This window comes from Dictyostelium discoideum (assembly GCF_000004695.1).
Source record: "Dictyostelium discoideum AX4 chromosome 4 chromosome, whole genome shotgun sequence".
Classification (NCBI taxonomy): Eukaryota; Evosea; class Eumycetozoa; order Dictyosteliales; family Dictyosteliaceae; genus Dictyostelium; species Dictyostelium discoideum.
Window position 1 is genome coordinate 5,135,721 of NC_007090.3, and position 21,085 is coordinate 5,156,805.

General features: G+C 22.3%; 9 protein-coding genes across 9 annotated transcripts; 2 read left to right on the plus strand and 7 right to left on the minus strand.

Moving 5' to 3' along the window:
* Positions 1-553: 553 nt before the first annotated feature.
* DDB_G0286951 (hypothetical protein) lies at positions 554-3,987 on the plus strand (the record flags this gene model as incomplete). The annotated part of the gene is made up of 2 exons (XM_632391.1): positions 554-3,195; positions 3,297-3,987. The coding sequence occupies 2 exons, from the start codon at positions 554-556 to the stop codon at positions 3,985-3,987; spliced, it is 3,333 nt and encodes a 1,110-aa protein (XP_637483.1).
* An 829-nt stretch (positions 3,988-4,816) lies between these two features.
* On the plus strand, positions 4,817-5,773 carry DDB_G0286953 (hypothetical protein; the record flags this gene model as incomplete). Its single annotated transcript, XM_632392.1, has 1 exon — positions 4,817-5,773. One exon carries the CDS (start codon positions 4,817-4,819, stop codon positions 5,771-5,773), a length of 957 nt encoding a protein of 318 aa, XP_637484.1.
* A 588-nt stretch (positions 5,774-6,361) lies between these two features.
* On the minus strand, positions 6,362-8,074 carry DDB_G0286973 (hypothetical protein; the record flags this gene model as incomplete). The annotated part of the gene is made up of 1 exon (XM_632393.1): positions 6,362-8,074. One exon carries the CDS (start codon positions 8,072-8,074, stop codon positions 6,362-6,364), a length of 1,713 nt encoding a protein of 570 aa, XP_637485.1.
* Positions 8,075-8,414: 340 nt separating this feature from the next.
* Positions 8,415-9,530, minus strand: DDB_G0286975 (hypothetical protein; the record flags this gene model as incomplete). Its single annotated transcript, XM_632394.1, has 2 exons — positions 8,415-9,341; positions 9,489-9,530. The coding sequence occupies 2 exons, from the start codon at positions 9,528-9,530 to the stop codon at positions 8,415-8,417; spliced, it is 969 nt and encodes a 322-aa protein (XP_637486.1).
* Positions 9,531-9,812: 282 nt separating this feature from the next.
* Positions 9,813-10,937, minus strand: DDB_G0286955 (hypothetical protein; the record flags this gene model as incomplete). Its single annotated transcript, XM_632395.1, has 1 exon — positions 9,813-10,937. The coding sequence occupies one exon, from the start codon at positions 10,935-10,937 to the stop codon at positions 9,813-9,815; it is 1,125 nt and encodes a 374-aa protein (XP_637487.1).
* Positions 10,938-11,631: 694 nt separating this feature from the next.
* DDB_G0286957 (hypothetical protein) lies at positions 11,632-12,058 on the minus strand (the record flags this gene model as incomplete). The annotated part of the gene is made up of 3 exons (XM_632396.1): positions 11,632-11,832; positions 11,933-11,972; positions 12,051-12,058. The coding sequence occupies 3 exons, from the start codon at positions 12,056-12,058 to the stop codon at positions 11,632-11,634; spliced, it is 249 nt and encodes an 82-aa protein (XP_637488.1).
* Positions 12,059-13,006: 948 nt separating this feature from the next.
* On the minus strand, positions 13,007-14,149 carry DDB_G0286977 (hypothetical protein; the record flags this gene model as incomplete). The annotated part of the gene is made up of 1 exon (XM_632397.1): positions 13,007-14,149. The coding sequence occupies one exon, from the start codon at positions 14,147-14,149 to the stop codon at positions 13,007-13,009; it is 1,143 nt and encodes a 380-aa protein (XP_637489.1).
* Positions 14,150-14,691: 542 nt separating this feature from the next.
* DDB_G0286979 (hypothetical protein) lies at positions 14,692-17,187 on the minus strand (the record flags this gene model as incomplete). The annotated part of the gene is made up of 7 exons (XM_632398.1): positions 14,692-14,901; positions 15,014-15,221; positions 15,330-15,401; positions 15,495-15,648; positions 15,734-16,328; positions 16,431-16,674; positions 16,787-17,187. The coding sequence occupies 7 exons, from the start codon at positions 17,185-17,187 to the stop codon at positions 14,692-14,694; spliced, it is 1,884 nt and encodes a 627-aa protein (XP_637490.1).
* A 1,402-nt stretch (positions 17,188-18,589) lies between these two features.
* Positions 18,590-20,746, minus strand: DDB_G0286959 (hypothetical protein; the record flags this gene model as incomplete). Its single annotated transcript, XM_632399.1, has 4 exons — positions 18,590-19,367; positions 19,460-19,896; positions 20,010-20,239; positions 20,482-20,746. 4 exons carry the CDS (start codon positions 20,744-20,746, stop codon positions 18,590-18,592), a joined length of 1,710 nt encoding a protein of 569 aa, XP_637491.1.
* Positions 20,747-21,085: the final 339 nt, after the last annotated feature.

Here is a 21,085-nt window from a genome sequence, read left to right on the forward strand (position 1 = left end):
AATGTTTGATCTTTTACATTTTATTTATTAAATAATATTACAACCCATTTAATATAAAAAATAAATAAAAAAACAAAAAAAAAAAAATAATTTTAATTAAATATTTACAATTAAATAAATACCAATCATATTTTAATAAACAAATAATAATATTTTTTTTCCAAAAAAAAAAAAAAATAAAAAAATAAAAATTTATAATATCTAAATGGATAATATTGTATTATAAATAAAAAAAAAATTTATAATATCGAAAAATCGTTATCAGTAAAAAAAAAAAATAAATAAATAAAATACATAAAAAAATACTTGTTTACAAAAAAATGATTTTTTTTTATTTTTTTTTTATTTTATTTTTTAATTTCTTTTTTATTTTTTTTTTATTTTATTTTTTAATTTTTTTTTTTAATTAATTTTTATAAAAAATTTTATATTTTTTTTTTCTTTTTCTTTTTTTTTTTTTTTTTTTGACACTTTGGATTCACACCACTTTAAAAAAAAAAAAAACTAAAAAACTAAAAAAAAAACTAAAATAAAAAAAACAAAAAAATACACAATGGATAATGGTAATAATAATAATAATAATAATAACAATGAAAATAATAATGAAAATAAAGATTTTATAGTGGTTGGTGGGATGACATTTTCAACAAATTTTAGAAGAAATAAACCTGCACCAGTAATTCAAGCAAATTTTAATAATAATAATAGTTTTATTGGTAGCCCAACAAATACAAATACAACAGTAGCATCGATAAATTCGCCTCAAAATAATAATACCAATAATACCAATAATAATAATAATAATAATAATACCAATAATAATATTAATAATACAAATTCTAATAAAAATAATAATAAACAACAACCACAGCAATTTAAAAGAAGTAAAAAGAAAGATAAATCAAAAGATAAAAAAAACTATCAAGAAGCATTGGCTAGTGGCATGACTGTTGAACAATTACAAAAACTTGAACAAAAAAAGAATAAAAATCAATATAATGGAAAAAATAAAAAGAAATTACCCTCCTATAATAACAATTTAAATAATGGTCAAATAGATGGCCCAAATAGTAATAGATCACCATATGCACCAGTTGATAATAATAATAATAATAACAATAAAAAAAATGGCAATGACAATAAAAAGAAAAAGAGAATTGATACTATAAATAATTTAGATCCAATACTATATGATGAAAATCAATATTTGACAAAATTAGAGAAAGAAGTTGAACAATCAAGAGAAAACGAATTAGTTGGTTTCATAAATGATATGAGTTTTTCAGAAGAAGAAAATAATAATGACGATGATGATGATGACAGTGACGATAATCAAGATGAAAATAATAATAAAAATAATAATAGTATTAAAGATATTAAAAATAATAAAAATAAAAACAATAGTATTAGAAATAGCAATGATATTTTAAGAAATCTTTCATTTGATGATTCTGCTGATAAATATTTATTTGGTGGACAACCAAAAAATAAAAGTAAAAAATATAAACAACAACAACAACAACAGCAACAGCAACAACAAAACAGAATTAAAAAAGTAGATTCAAATGGTAATACAGAAGATGAAGAGGAGAATAATAATAATAATAATAATAATGAAAAATTAGATAGTGATGAAGAAATTGATTTAGATTTAGAGGCATTATCATATAAAAAAAGATGTAGACTTCAAAGAATTCATTCAAAAAATAACAAAACTAAAAAACAATATAAATCAAAACATACTGAAAAGGTTTCATTTATTGGTGGCTCTTATCTTAATGATGTTTTTAATGAAGAGAATACTAATTTAGAAAAGAGTTTTTCACCACCACTTTTACCAAAAAGAGTATCATTTGTTCAACCACATCAAAATGAAGTTATCATTTTGTCATCATCGAGTGAAGATACTCCTCAACAAAATTCAAATCAAGTCGTACCAAATAATAATAATAATAATAATAATAATAATAATAATAATAATAATAATAATAATAATAATAATAATAATAATAATAATAATAAAAATAATAAAAATGAAATATCAACACTTTCTCTTCAAAAATCTAAAATTGATCAAAATAGTGATAGCTACGATAGTGAAGAACAATATGATGAAGATGAAGAAGATGAAACTGATCCTTACGATTATGATAGTGAAGAAGAAGAGGAGGAGGAGAATGATAATGAAACTGATTCAGATAATTTCCAAGATGACAGTGGAGAATATGACGAAAATGAAGAAGAAGAATTTGATGAAGATGAAGAAACTGATACAGACTTTAAATTGGACTTGCAAATATCACATGTAAATGAAAATGATGAAGAGGATTCATACGACTCATTGGAATCCTCAGCGAGTGACAATGATAAAAATTGTAGTAGATTTCAATCGTGTTATATCAATTCAGAACCATCTGGTGATGAAGTATTCATTAATCCATTCAAACAAAGAGAAGTCGTTGAAATTTCAGATGATTGTTATAGTGTTTCTGATGATAGTGATTTTACTGATCAAGAAGAGGTTAGAAAAAGTTCTTTCTCTGATTGGATTAAAAAAGTTCATGGTCCATCAATAGTTTTACCAAAGAAATTAACTACTACTACTACTACTACTACTAATAATAATAATAATAATAATAATAACAATAATAATAATAATAATAATAATAATAATAATAATAATAATAATCCTTTAATTTCTTCAAATTTAACATACAATACTCCAAATAATAACAATAGTATCTCTACCAATAATTTAAATAACAATAATAATTTAAATAATGTAATAGTTGTACCAGATGACGATGATAATAATAAAAATAATAATAATAATAATAATAATAATAATAATAACAACAATAATAATAATAATGATAATAATAATAATACAAATGAAAACAAATCAAAACCATTATCAAGCTCACCAGTACCAGAGATTATTGACTTAGATTCATTTGATTCATTTAGTAAAAGAGTTGACCATATAAACTCTATTAATATGGCTAATTACTTGGCATCACCTTATAAAATTAGTTTATATCCATATGTTAGTGAAGCAATTGAATCAAGTGTAACATTGAAAAAGGATATCAATGAATTGTTTGACAAAGGTGCCTCGATTTCTCAACTCTCAATTAAACAATTAACTTCAATTGCAACTTTATTCGATAATTTAATTTTAAGACGTTTTGAAAAGTTTGTATTTTTTTATTTTTGTTTTATAAAAATATATTTATAAATAATATATTAACATATGTATTTGTTTTTAAAAAAAAAAAAAAAAAAAAAAAAAAAAGTGAATTTCCATTATGGCCAATGTCAAAGTTAGCAACACACCAAGTGGAATTTTTATCACAACAATATGGAATTTATAGGGAAACAAAAAAGATTAAAGATAGACATACAATTTGCTTATTGATCCCATCAAATATTAAAAAACCATCAATAAAGAAAAAAGATAATTTTATTTTGGCTGCACAATCTGAATCTGGTGAATATACTGTTCATGACAGTTTATTTGGTAATTCCAATCTTACTCCTAAGATGACGACGACAACAACCACTACAACTACAACAACTACTTCAACATCACCATCGCCATCCCCTTCAAGTAAAGATGGTGGTATGAGAAGAAAAGGAAAAAAGCCATTCACTGGAAGATTTGGTCCGGTTGGTGGTGGTCCAAAATATCGTAAAAATTCTTTCCCTCAAGCCCAATCTAAAAAACAAAAACTATCAACCAAAAAAGGTCAAAGACAAAATATTGTTGGTGGTGGTGGTAATGGTGGTAATAAATCTGGTACAACAGTAAAACATGGTGATATTGTTGCAGATGGCATTGCCGCTATCCCAAGTACAAATATTGGTAGTAGCTTACTTAAGAAAATGGGTTGGTCAGGTGGTGGTCTTGGTGTTAATGGTCAAGGTTTAGAGGAACCAATTAAAGCTGTAGTAAAAAAAGAAAGATCAGGTTTGGGTTTTGCATAAAAAAAAAAAAAAAAAAAAAAAAAAAAAAAAAAAAAATCATGTAACATTTATTATCACCTTATATGTATAACTACATTAAAATCATCATCTTTTTATTGTAAATAAAAAAAAAAAACTCATACTCATTCGTTTTTAGATTATCATAAATTACTTTTTTATTTTTTCTATTTATTTATTTTTTTTATTTAATTATTTTATTTTATTTATTTATTTTTTTTAAAAAAAAACAAATGTAATGTTTCTTTGGACTCAACTCACAACAAACGACACTTATTATGATGTCACCATCTACGGGTTACGCACACATTTGCCTCTCAGTGATTTGAGGGTTTTTATTTTTTATTTATATATTTATTTTTTTTTTTTTTTTTTTTTTTTTTAACCCGCAATGGATAAATATCCAAAAAAAAAAAACAGGTTTTGTCATCGTCAAAAAAAAAAATAAAAAAAAAAAAATAAAAAATAAAATAAAATAAAATAAAATAAAATAAAAGTTATTTATTGTAATATTACAAATTAATTTGGGTTTTCAAAAGCTTCTTTAGTTACCAAGCCAATCTACTATTTTTCCAAGCGTTGCTAAGAAAAAAAAATAAAAAATAAAAAAAAATTATTTTAACGAAATTTTGATCAAAAAGTGATGTATTGCTTTTTAAAAAAAAGATATTTTTTTTTTTTCCACCTCAATTTTATTTTTTTTTGAATTAAATTTATTTATTTTTTTTTTTTTAAAACCTTCCGTTTTTTTTTTTTTGGTTGTATAAATGATTTTTTTTTTTGTTAATTATTTTGTTAAAATTTAAAAACAATAAATATATATATAAAAAAAATGAATAAATTAATTTCATTCTTATTAGTATCATTATTTTTAGTTGCTGTAGCTTCTGCTCAAACCAGCTACCCAAATCTCCCAACTGAATTCACTGCCGATGTTGAAATTCAAGTTGAAACCTCTCAATCACCATTCCCAATGCCATCAATCAGTGGTACTATGTATTATGCTTACCAAAAGAGAGTCCAAAGAATGGATTCAACCGATCCAATGTTTGGTCAAACCGTTACTACCCTCGACCGTTATGATCAAATGAACGAATATAACTTTGCTTCTGGTGATTGCAAATGTTCACCAATCTCTGGTGATATGCCACTCTATACCGTCTTACCAGGTAGCACTTATCAAGGTCAATCAAATGTCAATGGTGTTGAAAGTGACCAATGGATGTTCTCTTTATCACCATCTGTCAACATTTCACTCTTTGTTGACCCAACTCGTGAAATTTTAACTCAAGCTGTTATGCTTGTCAGCCAACAAGGTACCACTATGACCACCACCATCACCTTCTCAAATGTTAACACCAACTCAATCTCTGATGATATCTTTGAAGTCCCAGCATACTGTCAATGCCCAACCCCAGCCCCACCAGTTATCCCACCAGCTAATGCTTGTCCAGGTAACCCACCATCTGGTTGTAATTGTGCACCAGCCTTAAGCTTCTGTTCTGAAGTTAACTATCCAATCGATTCATCTGATGCTCCATCAGTCGATGCTATGATCGAACAAACTTTCAATAACTTTGTTTCATTCGCTCAACCAACTGCTGCTTGTGCTTCAAACATGAAAAGCTTTTTATGTGCAACTTTATTCCCCCTCTGTACTGGTTCAATTATCCCAGTTTTACCATGTGCTAACCTTTGCCCAAGCTGTAGCTGTGGTGCTGGTAACAATACCTGTGCTGCTGCTTTACCAAATACCGTCTGTACTCAATATGGTAATGGTTTCTGTTAAATAAATAAATAAATAAAATATCTATAAACCTAAAACAAATTATTTATAAAAAAGTCATAAGGAGAACGTTTTATTTTTTTTTTTATTTTTAAAATTTTTTTTTTTTTTTATTTTTTTAAACAAATAGTGGAAATGAATTAAATAGTATCCAATAATAATAGCAGTAGCAATGACAATCAAATTAAATAATCATTTTCATCATAAGATTTGTATTCCCATCATAGACGTTTTAGTGATTATAGTGTGACATGGTAATGAAATAATATCAGCAATAGAAAAAGGAATACAAATCAATATTGATTTGCTGTAGATCAAATTGTTTAAAAAAATAATAAAATTTTTATTTTTCACGCTAGTACCCAATATGGTAATGGTTTCTGTTAAATTTAATAAATATTTGAATTATATCAATTATATTAAATATTACTTTTTTGGAAAATGTTTTCAATTAAAATAGTCCATAAATTCTTAATATTAAAAAAAAAATAAACAAATTTAATTATTTATGTAAAAAAACAAATGTAATTATTATAGTTATTAATTTTTTAAATCTTTATTAATTTTTTAAATCTTTATATTATAATTTTTTTAATGTAAACCAATTGGTTTATATTGACTATCTCTTTTAATTTTTCTTGCAATTAAAACAACAACAACTGATATTATAATAACAGCACCAATAACACCAAGAGAGATTCCAATTTTTTCAGCTTTTGTTAAAACATGTGGAGAATTTCCTTTTGAGGTTGGTTGACTGGTTGAACTTGAACATTGAACATTTTCAAATTTATTATTATTATTATTATTATTATTATTGTTGATATTAAATTTGATATTACATGAATTCTTATCAGAAAGGCAATTGATACCATAATTATTATAATCACTTGTTTTTTGAACATTTAAAAAAACAGTTGAATTTATAGTTATGTTTGAAGAACCACAAAATATATTTGAACCATTACCATTTATTAGTGGTGAACCATCAATTTTATTATCAATAAATTTAACATTATTAATAGAAATAGTGCAATTTAAATTATAAATTGAACCACCTAAACCATTTTTAGCAAAATTTTCATTAAAAATTGTATTGGAAATGGTTAAATAATTACTACTTTGATTTGTACCACATTGATCTATATAAATTGCACCACCATTTTGAGCATGATTATTTGTAAAAGTACAATTGTTGATAGTTGCTTGGTTATTCAATAGTGTGATTGCACCACCAACATTATTAATGTAGTTATTAATATTGTTATTTTCAAATGAACATGAATCAATTACTGATTGACCTCCATTCTTTAGTAAAATAGGTAAAGTGTTTAAAGTATTAACAAAGTTACAAGATGAAAATGAACTCGTTGCACTTGAGTCACCAGATATTTGAATGACAATTCCACCATATGTATCAGTGACATTAACATTACTAAATTTGAAAACTGGTATACTTGGAGTAGTTGTAGAAGTATTGTTGTTATTATTGGTTTTAATTAGATAAATTGAATTATTTGAACTACCACCAGTAATAATTGTATTGGAAATTGACAAGAAACCATTATTGATCATTAATATACTACCAATATCATTGGAAACAAAATTTAAAATATTTGAATCTTCAATTGTAAAAATAATTGGTATGCCATCACTATAAATAATACCACCAACTGCATTCACAAGTTTAGTGTTGTTAAATGTTGATTGAATGATTGAAACGGTACTATTTTTAGTTGATGAAGGTGAAGGTAATGGTAAATTATTTTTTAAAAATGCAAAAGTTCCACCTACATGATAAGCAGCGTTTCTGTAAAATGAGCATTTTGTAACTGATAAATTTATTAAACTTGAACCATTCACTAATACAACAGATCCATCAGATAAACCATTCTTAAATGTTATACCATAAAAAGTAATATTATTTACATCTAGATTACTCTTTATTTGAATATTTATAAATGGGTCTATTAATTCTGTTAAATCTAAAAATACATTTGGTGCAATAATATCTGGTGAGGCTGAATTTATTATTGAAATGGTTTTATTTGTAATTTCACCAAATGTTGTTTTTTCAACATTATAATACCCTGGACTGATTGTCATTAACATTTCAGAGAATTGGCCACAATTTGAAATTGACTGTGAAATTGTTGAACAAGGATTATCTGATGTTCCACAATCATTTGAATCTGAATTTGAATCTGAATTAACAAAAGTATTACAAACCTGACAATTTACAAAGCCAATTAAAAAATTTATAATAATAATTAAAAAAAACAATAAGTAATTGTTTTTCTTCATTTTTTTTATATTATAATATGTAAATAAAATATTTTTTTTTTAAAAAAAAAAAACAAAAAAAAAAAAAAAATAAAAAAAATAAAAAGAAAAAGAAAAAGAAGATTTTTTTTTTTTTTTTTGATAATTTTTGATATTTATAGATTTTTTTTTTAAAAAAAAAATGACGTGGTAATCAAAATTGGTAAAAAACAATTATTTAATTAAATTTGTTTTTAATATGGATTCAATATAGATAAATAGAGCACCCAAAAATACACAAAAGGATATAAAATATAAAAAAAAAAAAAAAAAAAAGTATAAAAATTAAATCATTTCGATTAAAATTAATTTCTCTTTTATTTTATGCATAGTTGACTGTAGAAGTAATTAATTCATTTGTTAAAAATGTTGCATAGGAAAAAGGAAAGCTCTTATATAATTTTCTATATCCTTGAGTTTTTACTAAATTAGTTGCTATTGAGATTGGATTAGTTGACAATAAATTAACAGAATTACCAAGATAACGTTGAACGAATAAAAAAGACAATTGACAAAGAACTGTTTCGCATGGAACGATAGCCAACGTTCTTAAAAAGGTTTTAGCGTATATTGATTTAATTATGAGTGTTGAATTTCTCCAAAATGTTGATTTTGGATTCTCTAATGATTTAGATTCGACATATTCAATTAATATATTATGTAATTTATTTACAATACCCTTTATAAGTCTACCTGTAGTATGCATCGCAACTGATGAAATAAAAGCGTAGGCTTCATTTTTAAAATTTAATTTTCCAGTTACCCCATCTTGACAAAGTACAACTTTTTTAATTAATTCCAAAAATGATAGTTTGTTGGCAGTTTGTATATAACATTCAAGTGAGAATGCAACAAATGATGTATAACACCATAGAATTTCATCCATTAATTTACCCATTGTTGAGGATGGATAGATTAATTCATCCTTTAATTTAAAAAGTGGTCGTAGTAAGGAAGGAGCAAAGGTTTGTGCTAAAATGATTTTACCTAATGAAAATGCATTATTATTTCTATTGAATGATTGAAGAACTCCAAGTGAGTTAGAATAACTTGGAGTTGTATTTATAACAAATGAAGCTATTTTAAATCTTGCTGCTAAAATTCCCATAATTGAGAGTAGGGTATGATTTTTTTGATTTAATGATTTAAAGTATTCAAGTTCAAAGGTGACCATCTCATCATGTATTTCTCTATCATAATAATCCCTTAACCTTTTATCTGAAATTACTGAATAGGCCGCATCGAAACTCTCTGTTTTTTGTTTATCATTTTCGAAATTACTTCAAACTTTTTTATTTAAATGAGCAATTTTATCGATAGTATCTTCTTTTTTAACTCCTAAAAATCTATAAAGTTCACCACAATGACATTCATGTGTTGCATAAAATATTTTTACTTTATCTTCTTCAGTAATTGGAAAAATTTGTGTATCTTTCATTTATTTATTTATTTTTTTTTTTTTTTTTTTTTTGTTTAAATTATAATGTATAATAATAATGATTCTGTTTTTTTTTTAGATATTTTTTGGAAAATTGAGTTGATTTTTTTAAAAAAATAAAACCATCATCATAATTTGTTGTAATCATAATTAGTTAATAGAAAAATAAAAAAAGAGGGTTACACTCTTATTAAAAAGTACTCAAAATCATTTTAATTTTAAAGTTTAAAGAAAATTAATTTTATTATTTATTTTTAGGTTTATTATTATTATTTTAAAAAATTAAAGGTCTGTTGATATATTAGAAATAAGGTATTCTTCTAATAAAAGGGAGATATAAGAAAATGGTAAAGATTTATATAATTTTCTATATCCTTGAGATTTTACTAAATCAACTGCTAATGAGATTGGATTGATTGATAATGATAGAGTTGGTTTACCAAGATAACGTTGAACATATAAATAAGAGTATTGAGAATGAATTGCTTCATATGGAACGAGGAACAATGACATAAAAATACTTTTAACGTATATTGATTTAATTATGAGTGAGTTTCTCCAAAATGTTGAATTTGGATTCTCTAATGATTTCGACTCAACATATGCTTCAACTTTATTATAACCAATTCTTAAGAGTCTACTTAATGCGTACATTCCAAATGATGAAATAAAAGTGTAGGCTACATTTTTAAAATTTAATTTTCTAGTTACCCCATCTTGACAAAGTACCACTTTTTTAACTACTTCCAAAAACGATAAATTGTGTGCAGTTTGCATATAACAATCAAGTGGGAAGGTTATAATAAATGTAGAGAGATAGGAAACAATTTCATCTGTTAATTTACCAACCATTGAGAATGAATAGGTGTATTTATCCTTCAATATAAAAAGTGGTTGAATTATCATTGCAAGAGTTGAAGGAAGCATTGCTTGTGTCAAAACGATTTTACCTAATGAAAATGCACTATGTTTTTTAATGAAAGATCTGAGAATTTGAAGTGAACTAATTGATGGTGGACTTGGAGTTGTATTTATTACAAGTGAGATTATTTCCAATGGTGCTAATAAAGCTCCAATTGTTGAGAGTAGGGTTTGATTTTTTTGATTTAATGATTGAAAATATTTAAGTTCTTCTCTAACCATATCATCATACAATTTTTCATCATAGTAATCTCTTAATCTTTTATCTGAAATTATTTCATATGCTGCATCCAAGCTGGCCGTGACTATTTCATCATTTTTAAAATTACTTTTAATTTCTTTATATGTATGAGCAATTTTATCAATAGTATCTTCTTTTTTAACTCCTAAAAATCTATAAAGTTCACCACATTTATGATACTGAATTGCATAACAAATTTTTTTAACATCTTCGATAGTAATTGGGAAAATTTGTGAATCTTTCATTTGTTTTTATTTAATGTTAATAATAATTGATTTATTTTCTTTTTTTTTTGATTAAAAGTGAAAATAAAAAAAAAAAAAATTTTTTGTTTTTTATTAGATATTTCCCAAAAAAAAGATATTTATGTGGGGTAAGCCATAATTTATTTTATTTTTTTTTTAAAAATTAAAAACAAAAAAAAAAAAAAAGAATTGTTGTGGAAATAGAGATAAATTAATTAAAAAAAAAAAAAAAAAAATTAAATGATTTTGAAAGGGAAACAATAGTTTTACTTGATTGATAAAAGGAAAATGATAAATAAGGTAATGATAACTCGAGTGATGAAAAAATTACTTTAAAAGAGAATGAAGATTATGTTATCAATCAAGAACAAGACAAGAAGAAATCATGGTTACTCGAGATATGGAAATTTAATGAAGATTTAGAATTCATATGACGGTAAAGAAGATGGTGTTTATTATGAAATGGACAAGATGGTGATGAAGAGGATGAAGAATTTAAATAATTATGTAAAAAATTATGTTTAATTCTAAAATGTGATTCAAAAAAATGCATTATTTCAATTCAATTTGAGTTTAACTTAATTTTTTTTATTTATTGCAATTTTTTTTTTTTTGTTTTTTATATTTTCTATTGTTTTTATATATTTTGAAATTTAATATTTCAGGAATTTTCCAAAGATGGATGGTAAAAATATTAAACAGTATTGCAAGTCAAAACAGTTGAACCTTTGTTTGTTAAGGTTAATTCAAATCCTCCAAAACTACGGTCATATTCGCCAAAGTCATTAAATGTATCCTGTTCAGCTGGTGAGACTCCAGCTTGCATTTGAATTGTACCAACACCACCCCCATCAACTTCACAATTAACAACTGTTGGTTTTGTTGCCCATGTTGGCTAAAAATATATAAAAAAATAAAAAAATAAAAAAAATAATAAATAAAAGGTTAGGATTTTAAAATGAAATAAATATATTATAAAATTTAATAAAATTTACAATTGATCCTTGAGATTGTCCTGGTTGTAAAGTCCATGGTCTAAATAATAATAATTTTAGGTTATTTATTAGATACAATTTCAATTAAAAATGAAAATTTTTTTTATCTTTATATTACCCAGCCATTTTTTATTTAATTTTTTAATTTATTTAGAAAATTTTAAGATGTTAGAAAATTTTATAATTATTTAATTTTTAATTATTTAATAAAAAAAAAAAAAAAAATTTAAATATTTTTTTTTTTTTTCTCAAAAAAAAAAATCAAATTTTAATTCTTAAAATAAATAATTAAAATTCAAACAATCTATTTTTTTTTGGGCATTATAAGAAAAGATTATTTTTTATTGTGATTTTGATAAGTAAGTTGGTTCTTCTCTAAACAAAAAATAGAAAAGAGGTTTTGTTTTTAAGTTTTCTCCACAAAATATTAAAAAAAAAAAAAAAAAATTTATTTTTAACCAAAACTTTCCAAATTAGATTTTTTTTTTTGGGTGAATTTGGCAATTTTTTATTTTTTAAAAAAATTAAAATAAAAATAAAAAATGGTTGTAAACGTGTTGTTTAAATTGACTTTTAGTACTCTTTTTTTTTATTAATATTATTAAATAATTCCAATTTTTTATGGGCATTATTAGAATTTATTTTGTAAATATGGTAAAAATCATTTTTATGTTTTTTTTGTTTTTTTTTTTGTTTTTTTTTTTGACCAGTTAGGTGTCTCTTAATTATCCAAAAGTTTTTTTTTTTTTTTAAAAAAAGGCATTATTTGCAAATGATAATTCAAAAAATAAAATAAAAAATAAAAAAAAATAAATGCCACAATTTTAATTTGTTATGACTTTAAATTTATTTTTTTCTTTTTTTTTATTTTTTATTTTTTATAATTTTTATGATTAATGCTTTTAACAAAATACCACAATTTAGAAACACTTTTAAATATTTATTTTAATTTGATTTTGCTTGGAACTGGTTTTAATTTTTTGTGATAATAAATATTCACTTAAAAAAAAAGTTTCACAATCTTTATTATAATATACTAATAAATCCTTGTTTTTTTATTTATTAATTTTAAATTTATTCTGAATATTCTAAATCTCCTTTTAAAAAAGAGTATACAAATCCTTCCAATAAATGTATTAAATAGGAAAATGGTAAAGATTTATATAATTTTTTAAATCCTTGGGTTTTTACTAAATCAACTGCTAATGAGATTGGATTGTTTGTTAATATTTGAACTGGGTTACCAAGATAACGTTGAACATATAAATAAGAGTATTGAGAATTAATTGCTTCAAGTGGGGCTAGAACCAATGACATTAAAATACTTTTAACGTATACTGATTTAATTAAGAGTGCGTTTCTCCAAATTGCTGAATTTGGATTCTCCACTGATTTCGATTCGATATATCCTTCCAATTTATCAACTCCAATTCTTAAAGTTTTACTTAACACATAAATTCCAAATGACGAAATAAAAGTGTGGGCTAAATTTTTAAAATTGAATTTTCCAGTCACCCCATCTTGACAAAGTACAACTTTTTTAATCACTTCAAAAAATGATAAATACTTTACAGTTTGTACATAACATTCAATTGGAAATATAACAATGAATGATGAAAAGTAGTTTATAATTTCATCTGTAATTTTACCGGTTTTAGAGAATGGATATGCGAATTTATCTTTTAATCTGTAAAGTTGTTGTTGAACCAATATTCCAATAGTTGATGGAAGAACTGCTTGTGCTAAAAAGATTTTACCCACTGATAAAAACCCATTATTTTTAAAGAACGATTGAAGAATTTTCATTGAACTAACTGATGATGACGAATTTGGTGCAGTGTGTATAATAACCGATACCATTTCCAATGGTGCCAAAGCAGTTCCAACCATACTGAGAAGAGCATTATTTCTTTTACTTATTGATTGATTATATTCAAGTTCTATTCTTACCAACTCGTTATAAAAATTTTTATCATAGCAATCTCTTAATCTTTTATCTGAAATTATTGAATATGCCACATCTAAACGTTCAAGAGTCATTTTATCATTTTCAAAATTACTTCTAATTTCTTTATATGTAAGAGCAATTTTATCAATAGTATATTCTTTTTTAACTCCTAAAAATCTATAAAGTTCACCACATTGACAACCATCAAAGGCATAAATAATTTTATCAACATCCTCTTGAGTGATTTGAAAAATTTGTGTATCTTTCATTTGTTTCTTTAAATAACAATTTTCTTTTTCTTTTCTATTTTTTTTTTATTTATTTTCAAAAAAAAAATTTTGATATTCAATAAAGAAACAAAAAAAAAATTTTATATTGGTGAAAAAAAAAAAAAAAATATCTTTCATAAAAAAAAAAATATCTTTTTAAATTGTCAAAAAAAAATATCTTTTAAAATTGTTTCATTATAAAAAATCATACTGAAAAACAAAACACAAGGCATTTTTTTTTCTTTCTAAAACAAAACAGCACTATTTTTCTTTTTTTTCTTTTTTTTTGATTGTTTTTTTTTTGATTGTTTTTTTATTTATTTTTTTTTTTTTTTTTTAATGCAAATAAAAAAAATTAAATTCTATTTCTTTTTTTATTTTTTTTATTTTTGATTAAAAAAAAGAAAAAAAAGAAAATTTATATTTATAAATTGTTTTATCTTTTATTTTAAAATAATAAATATTTTTTATTATTATTATTTATGTATTATTTAATTTACTATTTACCATTTACTATTTATTTATTATTTATTGTTAAGTAATTATTTTCCTCTTAATTGATTCCTTCTATGTTTAAAAATGATAAACATTCCAATAAAGATGCAAACCAAATTGAAAACAAAACTTAAAATAAAACATGTTCTAAAACAATGAGTTCCATGACACTTTTCTCCATCTACTGATAAACTATCATAAATCTTACTGCTAAATGTGCTAAAGGCAAGTGATGCTGATGCTGATGAAATTGCCAACTAAAGAAAAAAAAGTAAAATATTAATATTTTAATTTTAAAAATAAAAAAAAATAAAAAAACAAATAAAAAAATAAAAAAAAAAAAAGAGAGAGAGAAAAAGGAAAACTTACAAAACCGAAATTAATACCAAATCTTCTTGGACCAAATCTTAAACTTGTTAATGATACCATAATTGAAACCATTCCACCATAACCAATTCCAGTAATTATAGTTGCTGGATAAAACAAAGCATCTAATTCAAATGAAATGATTAAATGAGTTAAAGAGAGTATAAAACTAGATAGAACAACGCACCAGAATCTAGAATATTTTTTAGATCTATTAAATAAATAAAAAAATTTAAAAAAAATTAATTAATTATAATGTTAAATAAATAATAGTAGTAAATAATTCCAAAAAATAAAATAAAATAAAAATAATACAAACATAAAATCAGATAATAAACCATTTCCAGCTCTACCTGTCAAATTACTACATGCGAAAATAATAACAAGATCACTATAATATGTATATTAATTAATTAATAACAGTTTAATTTTTATTTTTTTTTTTATTTATTTACATGTAATTAGTTTTTATTAACAAACATACCTATGAATTGAAGATGGTCTATTAAATGCTTGAGCCATAACTGCAATATTATTTAAAAACATTAAACTAGTACCTGCTGCAAAGAAATAAATAATCCACATTAACCAAAATTCCCATTGCTTTAATAATTTTAAACCTGAAATATCTCTTCTACCTATAAACATTTAATAATTTATTATTTGTTAATAATGAAAAGAGAGAGGAAAATAAAATAATAATAATAATAATTTTTTATTTACCATCTAAATAATTTGGATTTCTTTCTACATCTAAATCTGCACCTATAGCTGCAACCTCATCAAAATCTTCGATTTTGTTTAGTAATTTATAACTAGAAGAATCTAAACTATTATTATTATTAGTAATATTATTAATTAAAGTTTTTAATTTACCTCCTTTTTTTTGCATATTAACATCACTACTATTTAAGTCACCACTACCCTTGTTATTATCACTACTACTACCACTACCACTACTAGAGGTACCATTCTCCTCATCAATTCCAATGTTGCCACCATTTGTAATAGAATTACCACTTATTGTTAGATCTTCAGTACTTTGGTTGAATTGATCACTTAATTTTTGTTCTTTTTTATCAATTGAATTATCAAGTTGATCAGCATCATCACTATCACTTTGAATTTCTGGTTCTTCGACACCCTCAACCTTTACAACTCTAACAATAAATGCTGAAATAAATGCAACAGAACTAAGGAGAATGGCTAAAAATAATAAATATCCTTCGACATCATTATTCTTTTTAAATGTTGATTTATAAATAATACCAAAAATACCCGATGATAATGCAAACATACCAACTAATATACCTCCAATCTAAAATAAATAAATAAAATAAAATACAAATAAATTGATTAATATTTTATTATTATAATAATAATAAATAATAATAAATAATAAATAATAAATAATAATTACCTTTCCTCTATGTTTAATTGTATAATTATGAACATTTGGAACGATTGAAGCTGTAAATGTTGCATGTGAAGCTTGACCAACTAAAAATAAAAAGAATGATAACAAGTATACATTGTTAATTATTGTACCCTTTAAAATACCCCAAACACCCATATATCCAATGATATATAATACTGTTGCTAACAATGATGTATAAAATGGTCCGAATAAATCAAAGAAATACCCAACTGTTAATCCAATGTATCTATATTTAAATTAATAATATGAGTTAGGAATTTGGAGAGAGAGAGAGAGAAGAGAGAAGAGAAAAAAAAAAAAAAAAAAAAAAAAAAAAAAAAAAAGTGGAAAAAACTTACATTCCAACATCACCAAGTGAAATTGCTAAACCAATATCAGTTTGACTATAATCTAATCTATCTCTAACTTCATTAGAAATAACACTAAAACCATATAGAGTACCAGATATTAAAATTGTTAAAACACCCCAAACGAATGAAATGGTTCGTTGTGTTCTTTTATTTTTAATAATATGAGGAGGTTTATAAAATCTATGTAAACCTTTTTCTTTTTCAATTTTTTTTTTATTTCTTTTCTTTAAGTATCTTGTATTATCATCATCCTGATCATCATTTATATTAATATTTACATTGTCAATACTATTCTTTAATGAATCTTCTTCTTCCTTTGTTATTGAATAATTAGAATCGGTTAATTCATTATTATTATTGCCATTACTACTATTTATAGTATCAGACATTATTAAAGGTTTTGTTTGTTTTGTTTTGTTTTTTTTTTTTTTTTTTTTTTGGGAAAAGAATAATAGTTTTTATTATTTTTTTATTTGTTTTTTTTATTTTTATTTTTATTTTTATATTAAAAAGTTTAATTTAATCAAAGAGATTAGGTTGACTAGAATACAGAGTTGGAATATAAATTTTAACCAACAAAGTTTTGAAATAATAAATTTTTTTTATTACTATTTTATTATTTTTTTTTTTTTATATTTTCTATTTGGTGTCTGTTTTATTCTTTTTTTTTAAAAAAAATTCAGTAATACCAGAGTTTCAGCGGGTTTATGTGGGATGGAGTGAATGTGTGATTTTATTTTTATTGGTGAAAAGATATCGTTTTATCTTTTTACTATTGTATTAATGTGTGGTAGTGTGGTAGTGTGGTAGTATTATTGTAGTAAAATTGGTAGTGTGCGTGTGTGTGAGTGTGGTAGTAAATTATAAAAATATTTAATAATAAAATATAAATATATATGTATATATTTTATTTTATATTTTGTAGAGAATAATTTAGTAGTGATATTTTTTATTTTTGAATAAATAGCATGCAAAAAAAAAAAAAAAAAAAAGGAGAGACTTTTTAACAAAAATAATATTAATATTATTATTATTATTATTATTATTATTATTATTATTATTATTATTATTATTATTATTATTATTATTATTATTATATATTACTATTATTATTATTATTATTATTATTATTATTATTATTATTATTATTATTATTATTATATTTTACTATTATTATTATAATTTATTATTATTATTATTATTATTATTATTATTATTATTATTATTATTATTATTATTATTATTATTATTATTATTATTATTATTATTATTATTATTATTACTATTATTATAAGGTTATGTTTTTTGGTTTTATTTATTAATTTTTAATTTCATTAATGATGATTAATTTTGATAATAATTTGTCATTTACGATGAGAAGTTAATAAATATTTGATAAAAAAAAAAAAAAAAAAATAATAATAAAAAAAATAGTATCAGTTTTGATTTATCAAAAAAAAAAAATAAAAAAATAAAATTAAAAAATAATAAAAAAAAAAATTTATAAAATATTTAAAAAAATAATATTTTGAATGGGAAATTTCAAAAAAAAAAAAAAAAAAAAAAGATATTTTTCTTTTTTTTTAGACTAAAAATAGTTTTAAATTTAATTTATGTTTAAATTATTATTATTATTATAATTTCTTTTATTTTTTTTTTATTATTTTTTTTTTTATTATTTTTTTTTTTCAAATAAATATTATTTGTATATATATTTTTTAAATTATTTATTTCTTTTTTTTTTTTTCTTTTTTTTTTTTCTTTTTTTTTTTTTTTTATAAATTTTTTAATTTAATTTAAATCAAAATATTTTCTAAAAAGAGGACAATATTTACTTTCTACAGTAACAAATTCTTTAAAGAATAAACTCTTTGAGTCTTTAGTTGTACAAGTTTGAGATTTTAATAATAAGAATTGATCAAAGAGTTTATCGATAGTTTCTTTGTCAGAATCTTTATAGTCATTGTAAAGACCACCATATTGACCCTCCTCTTTGGAATCCTCAAACAAGATGACGAAATAAGAGGAAAGATGATTTTGAATGGAAAACATGAAATGTTGTTGACATTCTTTTGGTGCCAATGTCATCAATTGTAAATAGAATTCCATTGGTGTTAAGATATCATCCAAATCACCACTTTCTAAACAATAGATAACATCATTCGAGATTGCTCTTTCATGGCATGATAAAAGTTTGATACACTGTTCTTTACTCTCAACGGATGGTAATGATTGATAGATTTCAAATAAACCTTGAGTCTCCTCCAATGTAAGATGTTCCTCCTTCCATGTATTTAAATATTCAACCAAGATTGAATAAAACTTTTCAATGAATAATTTTGAATCGGTATTCTTTAAAATTGAATGGAAAACAGAAATGAATTCACTATTAATCTCACCTTCCTCTTCATCAACGCCATCATCACCACCACCACCATTTACCAATATGAATCTATTCAAATATTCAATAATCTTTTCAACATTATCTCTTATAAATAATCCAACAACTTTATTCTCACGTAATAAAAATGTTGATTCATTCTTTTCTAATGATTCACAACCAGCATTACTTTATTTTTTTGGAAAAAAAAAAATAAAAAATTAATAAATTTTGTTTTTTTTTTTTTTTTTTTTTAATATATTAATTAATATTTTACATACGTTATTTTTTCAATATTTTTTAAATAATATTGTTCTTGATCAGAGTCAGTTAAATAACAACAAATACTCATGAAATAAGTTGCTCTTTGTTTTTTATCAGCCAACATTGGTAATTGATATTCAAGATTTTTTAAAAGATGTGAAGATAATTCCTGTTTCTTTTCAGAGGTTAATAATTGTTGACCATTGAAAATACCCAATGATAATGAAACTAAACCTGATAATGACTCTTTGGTTTTTTGCATTAATTCAATTGATGAAACTTTTAATAATAAATCAAATGGTGTTTTCTCTGATGATGCTTGATCAATGAATGCTTGATCATTCTCTTCAATTTGTGTACCTAATACTAAACCAACTCTTGATAAAAAGAATTTAATTGTTTTAATTGCAATATGGCCATCTCCTGAATCTAAATCTTTATATAAATCCAAATACTAATTTTTTAAAAATAAAAAAAATAAAAAAAAAAAAAAAAAAATTAGTAAATAAATAAAAAAATAAAAAAAAATTAATAAAAAAAAAAAAAAAATTAAAATTATATAATTACATTAACTAAAATTTCAAATAATTCGAATCTCCAATTTATAATAATATCTAAAGATGAAAGTGCTTGAATGGCAAAGAATTTAACTTGATCTGATGATTCTAATGTAATTAAGGTTTCATATAATTCTATTACTTTTTTATCATCTTTATTTTCCATATAATATTTAATAAATAAACAAGTTGATAATGCTCTTAAAATGTAATTATTACTTTTAACCCATTCTTCTAATTCTATTTTTTTTTTTTTTTTTTTTTTTTTTTTTTTTTTTTTTTTTTTTTTTTCGTTTTATAAAATTGAAAAAAGAGAAGTCAGCGACTGGCAAATTTTTTTTTTTTATTTTTTTTTTTTATTTCCACTCCGACATTTTTTTTTAATTTTTTTTTAATTTTTTTTTTTTATTTTTGGCACACGATAAAAATAGATAAAAATAAATCCAAAAAAAAAAAAATAATAAAAAATAATAATGACTTACGATTAATTTTTAATTTTTTTGAGATCATAAAAATGACAACAGAATTAATTGTACTTAAAATTTGACATGATTTTAATGTAGTGGTTGTAATGAATTCTTCAACTGCTTTTTTAAAATCTTCAACACTCCATTTTGAACATTGTTTTAATAAATCTTCTGAAACCATTTCTTCTAAATCGCTATCACTTTTATTTACACTTGATAATATAAAAACATTATCTGATTTTGCAATACCTTCATTTAAAAATTTTATTATTTCTTGCATTTTTTATTTATTTTTATTATTATTATTTAAATTGTTTGTGTGTTTTGTGTGTGCGTGTGTGTTTATGTGTGAGAAAAAAATCCTATTTATTTATTTATATATATGTACAAATTTTTTTTTTTTTTTATATTTTATTATTTTTTTATTTTTATTTTTGCTTTTTTTTTTTTTTTCTATCCTCTCAAAATAATTTTATTTTTCATGAAAAAAAAAAAAAAATAAAAAAATAAAAATAAAAAAAAAACAATTTTTTTTTAAAAAAAAAAAAAAAAAAAAAAAAATCAATAAAAAATCAGATAAAATTGGTTTTTTTTCTTTTTTTTTTTTTTATTTTTCTTT